This window comes from Mandrillus leucophaeus, unplaced genomic scaffold (genome assembly GCF_000951045.1).
Source record: "Mandrillus leucophaeus isolate KB7577 unplaced genomic scaffold, Mleu.le_1.0 Scaffold740, whole genome shotgun sequence".
In the NCBI taxonomy this organism is placed as follows: domain Eukaryota; kingdom Metazoa; phylum Chordata; class Mammalia; order Primates; family Cercopithecidae; genus Mandrillus; species Mandrillus leucophaeus.
In genome coordinates, this window is record NW_012108031.1 from 1152335 (window position 1) to 1160302 (window position 7968).

General features: G+C 32.7%; 1 protein-coding gene across 1 annotated transcript in view; it reads left to right on the plus strand.

The window, feature by feature from the left end:
- Window positions 1-7642, plus strand: part of YTHDC2 (YTH domain containing 2) — a 91808-nt gene extending 84166 nt beyond the window's left edge. The window contains exons 27-30 of the mRNA XM_011966091.1: window positions 3425-3628; window positions 4374-4556; window positions 5674-5761; window positions 5853-7642. Coding sequence (XP_011821481.1) covers window positions 3425-3628; window positions 4374-4556; window positions 5674-5754 — 468 coding nt within the window. The 3' untranslated portion in view covers window positions 5755-5761; window positions 5853-7642. The remainder of the gene's footprint in view (window positions 1-3424; window positions 3629-4373; window positions 4557-5673; window positions 5762-5852) is intronic.
- The last annotated feature ends 326 nt before the right edge of the window (window positions 7643-7968 follow it).

Consider the following 7968-nt stretch of genomic DNA (forward strand, 5'->3'; position numbering starts at 1 on the left):
TATATCATATATAGTATATTTATATATGATATTTTATATATTTGCCAGTGGTACACTGTCATTATTTTAGTAGCTTTATAGTAAGTCTTGAAATCAGTTAATCCTTCATCTTCAATCAATTGTCCTTCAACTTTGTTTATCTTCTTCAATATTGTTTTGGCTGTTCCAGGTCCTTTGTACTTTCGTATAAACTTTAAAGTCAGCTCATCAGTTTCTACAGAAAAATATTTTGGTATTTTGAGTGGAATTGCATTGAATCTATAGATCAATTTGAAAAAAATCAACAATTAACACTTTTTAGTCTTCTAATCCATAAGCATAGTATATCTGTTCATTATTTGGATAGTCTTTAATTTCCCTCAACAATGTTTGAAAAATATCAGAGTACAAGTATTACACATTTTTTGTTAAATTTATCCCTAAGTATTTAATGTTTTTGATACTGTTTTTTAGAATTTTAATTGGAGGTGTTCATTGCTAGTATATACAAATACATTTGATATTTATATATTTGCCCGAATCTTACGACCTTACTTCATTTATTAATTCTATTAGCTTTTTATGCCATCTGATAATAAAGATAGTTTTACTTTTTTTCCTTTTCAATCCGATTGCTGTTTCTTTTTTACCTTATCTCTCTGGCCAGAGCCTCCAGTAAAATGCTGTTCAGTGTTGAGAGCCACATATCTTTGCCTTGATCTTAGGAGGAAAGCATTTTTTGTCTATTAGTATGGTGAATTCCTTGCTTGATTTTCTTATGTTTATATCTCACTTGGTCATGGTGTTATTTTTATATATTGCTGGATTTGATTTTGTTAAATGAGGGATCTTTGTTCATGAGGGGTATTATTCTGTAGTTCTTTTTTGTTATGTATCTTTGTATGGTTTTGATGTCAGAGTAATGCTGGCCTCATAAGATTAGTTGGGAAGTGTTTGTCCCACTTCAGTATTTTAGAAGAGATATGTACAATTGGTATTATTTCTTCCTTGAATATTTGATAGAATTCACTAATGAAGCCATTTATTTATTTATTTTTATTTTTTATTTTTTATTTTTTGAGACAGCCTCACTCTGTCACCCAGGCTGGAGTGCAGTGGCGCAATCTCGGCTCACTGCAAGCTCCACCTCCTGGGTTCACGCCATTCTCCTGCCTCAGCCTCCTGAGTAACTGGGATTACAGGCATGTGCCACCATGCCTGGCTAATTTTTTGTATTTTTTAGTAGAGACAGGGTTTCACCATGTTGGTCAGGCTGGTCTCGAACTCTTGATCTCAAGTGATCCACCCTCCTCAGCCTCCCAAAGTGCTGGGATTGCAAGCGTGAGCCACAGCGCCTGGCCAACAGTGTTCTTTTATTTTACACTTTACTCCTTTGTGTTACTGTTTTCATACATTTTGTTTTTATATAAATGCTATAATGTATTATTTTTACTTTAGGCAATTATCTTTTACGAAGATTTCAAAGCCAGAAAAATATATTTTTATATTTATTATTTACTAATCTTGTGCTCATTATTCTTTTGTGTTAATACGAATGTGCACTTTGTATTATTTACTACTGCCTGAAAAACCTCCTTTCTGGGACTCTGGATACACAGATACAAGACCATTGCATATGGTTCAACAGGTCACCAATGTTCTCTTCATTTTTTTCAGTCATTTTTGGTGTCTAATCTGGTGTTCTTTCCTTCTCATGTGTTTTCAAAGGCTGTATTTTCATCTCTAGAAGTTCCTTTTGCGTCTTTTAAAAATTTTAAAAACATATATATACATACACACACACACACACACACACACACATATATATATATATGTATATATATCTTCTGGCTGGGCTTGGTTTATGTCTGTAATCTCAATGGTTTGGGAGGCCAGGTTGGGATGATAGCTTGAGGCCAGGAGTTTGAGAACAATCTGGGCAACATAGGAAGACCCCATCATCTCTACAAAAGAATAAAAAAACTAGTTGGGCATGGTGATGGGCCACCTGTATTGCTAGCTTCTGGGGAGGCTGAGGCAGGAGGATCATGTGAACCCAGGAATTTGAAGTTATAGTGAGCTATGATTGTGCCATTCCAGCCTGGATGACAGAGTGAGACTCTGTCTCCCTAAAAAAAATTAAGTAAATAATATCTTCCATTTCTCCTCTCATTATGTTCAAGTTTTCCTCTACTTTCTTGAACATAATGAATGTTTTTATAACAGATGCTTTAACATTCTTGTCTCCTAACTACATCAACTCTGTCATCTCTGAGACTGTTTCTGTTTATTACTTTTGGCATTTTTTTTCTTTTACTTTTGTTTCTGTTTTGTCTTCTTGTTATCCAGTGCTTTGTGGAGAAAATATAAGAGTACAAATTTTATATTCCATATGCACATGGGAAACGGGTTCAGATTTGTAAAGAGCTAATAAAAATCTACTTGTAGATGTGTCTGATTGCTCATTGCAATCAGAGTCTCAAGATGACAACAGTATTTAACTTCTCTTTGGCCTTCATTATGTAAATAACAACCTTTGTATATTCTCCTGTTTTGTGTTTCCTGTAATTTTGTTGGGCAGCTAGGTTTTTGTATATTCCTTTCAATAGGGTGAGACTTTGTTCTAATTCACAGTTTAGTTGCAATCAGTTGAATCCTTTTGAAGTTTGCTTTTAAGTAATGTTAGGGTTGGGCCAGAGCAGTCTTTATTCTGTTATTAATTTAGTTCCAATACTAAGGTATGGCCCTTCTGTGGGCCAGTACCATATGTATTACAGGTTCTGTCTCTTCTGGCTGAAGATAACATGAAATATTCCCAGCCATGTGTGAGCTCTAGGAATTGTTTGGTCTACTTGTTTTCCTTTGGATCTTCCCCTAGCCTTGGGTTATTTATCTTTTTTCTCACTCATGTTCAGGTCAGCACTTAGCCAAAAACTTGTGGGAACCCCTCTGCATTTTCTTTGGAGCTCTCTTTATGTGCAGCTCCTTTCTATCTAACATAGTACATTGCCACGCACAGTAGCCACTTCGGTCTCTGAACTCCAGTTTCTTTCTGCACAACTTAATGAGACCACTGGACTGTTTTTCTTTGTCCTCTGAAAACTGCCTCCAGACAGTAAGCTGGAGAAGTATTTATTTTGTTTTTGGATTTTGAAAGTATATTAAAACATTTCCTGAAAGTATATTTGAGGTATAAACCAAAGTTGGTACTCCAGGATCCTTTGTTGATAAGGGATTTTGAATGCTGTGAAAATGAGTACTTGTTTTTAGCTAACTTTATTTTGGTTGAGTCTTGTATAGGTTTCAGACATGATAGAGCTATTTGCATTTGTTGAATATATGGTAAAATATTTTGGCTTGTATGTTTATGAAGATGTTATTTAATGGAGCCTATTGGTTTTGAAAGATCAGATTACCTTTCAAGAACTTATGTATTCTTTTATAGGGATCAAAATCTCCTTCACCAAGACCAAACATGCCTGTTCGATACTTCATAATGAAGAGTAGCAATTTGAGAAACCTTGAAATTTCTCAACAGAAGGGTATCTGGTCTACAACTCCTAGTAATGAACGGAAGCTAAATCGAGCCTTTTGGGAAAGCAGCATGGTTTACTTGGTATTTTCTGTTCAAGGATCTGGACATTTCCAGGTGAGCCACCCTGAATCAGTAAAATGGGGTTGTTCTGGCTATAGGTTAAATCATAGAGATTTTTAGAAAAACAGCTGGCTTTTCATTGCATCAGAATGCAAGAATGTCTTTTGCTTGATTGAGAGTGAGGGATATATTGCATCTCTTTAGAGGATGATAGAACTGAAATCCTCTTTGTTTTTGCCTTGTTGATAAACTATGTTTCCTTCTGAAGACAACTTTAGATTTACTAATTCTCAGGTGGATTCAAAGTAATGAGAAGCTTGACCTTTTGGTAAAATATTTATTTAAATAGGCCAAGGAAGTTAGTATTGACAATCAATAAACTAAGTATGTTTCTTAACCATCACCCATCTTGACTTAATGTATACCTGAATTTATAAAATAATACATTTATTATTTGATGTTTGTTATAATTTTTGGAAATGAAAGCCTAGAAGTTAACTTGTATCCATTTATCATGGAATAAATATGGACTTAGAACTGTTGCTGTTTTATTTAGAAATTATTATTGATATTTGAAATTGTTAGGAGGCTAGAACTGTTTTTTTCTCTAAAATTTGCTAAGAGAGCTTTCAATGAAAAATTTAATAAGTAGCTTATTTTTTGTTTTCGTTAGGTTTCTGTTATTTTAATATTATATCATTATCTTAAAATTTTAAAAACTCAGCCTTCTCAGATAAATTATATTTAGACATGTTAATCGCCTCCTCACCTCTATTCCTTCCTCCCATTTTACCTACAGGGATTTTCTAGGATGTCTTCTGAGATTGGAAGGGAAAAGAGCCAGGACTGGGGCTCTGCGGGACTAGGAGGAGTATTTAAAGTGGAATGGATACGAAAAGAAAGCCTTCCCTTTCAATTTGCACACCATTTACTCAATCCATGGAATGACAACAAGAAAGTGCAGATAAGCAGGGATGGGCAGGTATACAATGGCATTTTTTTTTAACCTTTATTTCTGTTTGTTTTCTTGTTATCCAGTGCTTTAATTGAGAATAAAATGTAAGAGTACAAATTTTACATTCCATATGCACATGGGAAACGGGTTCAGGTTTGTAAAAAGCTAGTAAAAACTTACTTGTAAATGTGTCTGATTGTTCGTTGCAATCAGAGTCTCAAGATGACAATAGTATTTAACTTCTCTTTGGCTTTAATTATGTAAAGTAAATAACCTTTTATATTCTAGTGGCTTGTTTATTTCTGTTATGTTTTGCTTTGTCTTTATGATGCTACTTACATGCATTTTAAGCTAGTTAAGATGATGGAAATTAATATATATTGACCAAATACTATGCTAACTGCTTTATAAGATATAATTTATTTCTTATGATTAAATTATGAGTCCAATTTTATATAGGAGAAAATAGACTCAAAGATTAGTTTAGCCTAAGGTTACACAGCTAGTAATGTATCTGAACCAGTATGACTCGTTTCAAATCACTGTGTAAAAAGTGTTTGGGTTCCTCTTAAGTGCTTATCATAGGTATCATTCCACAGGAGGACTATAAAGTGGCATTCTTTTCAATTGTGTGAGAATAATTTCATTTTTATTCTGTAATGATTTTGAAGAAATATCTGTTAGAAATAATTCTTAGAAGAAAAAATATTTTAATAATTTTCAAGATAAGAAGATGTAGTTGCTTAAGAGAGTTTCGTGGGAAAAACCCAACATCAAATATGCTAGGTTTCACAGTAAACCTTTGGAAGTTCCAGCTGAGTGCTTTTGCTAAATCTCTATTAAAAACAAAATCCATTATTTTTAGGTAGAAACAGTTCCAGAAGGACTCCATGGGAATCTGTTGCCATTTTGTCACAAAAGTTGAGAGATTTTGCAGATTAACTGTGATCTTAAATCTGGAAGTCAACTCCATAAACTTTAAAGCAAAGAATTAGAACAATTCATACCATATGATTTTAACATACTCTAGTAGGAAAATGAAATTTAAAGTGTTTTTCTTACATTTTTATCAGTATAGGTTTTGGTCATTAAAAATTTTCAATCCAGTTCTTTTTATGTTTATTTTGACTTCTGATTTATCTAGGAACTAGAACCTCAGGTTGGTGAACAGTTGCTCCAGTTATGGGAACGTCTTCCCTTGGGAGAAAAAAACACAACTGATTGACACTCAGGTTATACCATCTTGACTTTGAGTATTGGCAGTATTTGTGATCATTAGGAACTTTTCAGATTATTTATCTTTTTTTTTCCCCTTTCTTCTAGAACTCTTAGCTGTGGAAGAACATCATGCCTATTTATAACCACTGAATGCACTGACTTTCAAAAACTGAGATGGAGTGTGTATTACGAATGGGCTTTTTAACACTTTTAGAGTGTAGCTTTAGAACTACCATCTTCATATACAGGAGAAAGGAATCATTTAAATTTTTATAGTGATCATAGAGAATGATTATATGATGTTTGTAATGAATAAAATAGTAGTTTCATCATTTGGCACAATAGCAGTTATTTTAAACAAACTTAATTTGAAGTTAAACATTTCATTTTTAAAAACACTGAATTACAGTTCTTATTGATGACTTTTTAATGCAGAGTAAGTTGTTTAAGAAAGGCCTGAATATGTCAGAACATCTGAACACCATTTTAGAAGAGTCAACTCTTAAGATTATCATTAGAAAACAAATACATCAACACCTATGAAAAGAAGCGGGGAAAACAACAAGGACAACAACAAAAAACCAATGAAATTCTACAAATGTCCCTTTTAAAAATCGTATGTGCTAAGGGTTATTCATTCTGCCATTTTTAACTTGAGACACATTAAGAAATAAGATGGATGTTCTTTTTCTGTGATTATGAAGTGCAATAAAATCTGAATATGGGGCAAAGTTTCTTCCTGATCAGATTAGATTAAATGCTTAATTTTATTCCTAATCCTGCCCCTTTTAACCTGATGTGTACCTTACTCTTTCCTCCCTCTCCCTCCCTTCCTCCTCTCCCCGCTCCTTCCCTGCATTTCTCCCTTCCTCCCTCCTCACATCTCTTATATGAGCACAGCAATTATGACCTTTTTGTTTTGGCTACAACTTGATTGAAACAAGTTCAAAATTTAAACAACTTCATACAAGGTTTTAAACATTCTCAACTGGTAGCTTGCTTGCTGTGTGTCTTCCAAAGTAAAACCTGCAAGCACCACAATTCTAAGTGCTGCTTTCCATTTTTTTTCAGTATGTTTTCACTGGCTTATGTTTTCAGATATGATTTTCCTTTTTCACATATATGGTTTAATAAATGGGGGATAATTTTTTTGTAAACCTGTGCTAGTGCCAAGTCTCATATTTCTTTGCCATCTCAGAATTATTTATCTTTTTACCACCACTGTTTATAAAATTTCCTTAGAGATTTTTGAAGTGAAAATAGAGCAACAGGGAAAAATGAAAGAAATGTCTTGGTTACTGAGCTCTAAATAGACAGGTTTGATAGCACTTCTCATGACACATTTTAGTTATTCTTATAAAAGCAAACGAACAAACATGAGTGTAAATTAAAGACAAAAAGAAAACTCTGGTTTTATATTTGAGAACAAGTGAAAAATCATGGGTCAACATAAAATCTTGAGAACCCTTTTACTTTCTCTAGGAAAGCATTATATAGTGGTGCATTAGTTTAGAAAGTCAGCTATAATTTTGCCTATATTTCTAGTTATTAGCTTTGGGGGTTTTTGGTACTTTAAGACATACCTGTAAATTGAACCTATGTGAATTATATTCCACTGTATGTGTATTATAGTTCTTTTCCTATTAGAGCAACTTGTGTTTCCCTGATAATGTGTAAATTTTTTAGGTATATACTTAATAGTTTACAATGTTCTAAATTTGGAAGGACTTCAAAAAAAACTTGTTTTAATTTCCATCTGTTTTGTAATATCTAGCTCTATATGTAAATGATGGGTTTGTTGGTATTTAAAATGAATACAACTTGAATGTAATTAAAATGCTGTTTTTTGGAAGTGATAAACTTTAAATATACTTATTAAAATGAAATTCTATTAAGTTATTCAGATGTTATTTCTTATACTTTATAATAAGACTAAGTTAACAATGATCAACAATATCCCCTGAGATAATAACTAATTTCAAATACCTTGAAGAATACTAAATTGATATAGAAGGTGATGGTTTGTATTGAAACTCCCTTCCCTGTAAATTGTCTTATTTCAATAGGAGATGGCAAAAATCTCACAACTTGTGTTTAGTATAAAATATTTTAAATATTAATAAAATATGCAAAAATAGGAAACTTAAACTATATGGAAACATTTCTAAATATTATGAATAGTACCTTGTACTTAAATGTTAGTATTTTTCTAACTTTATTT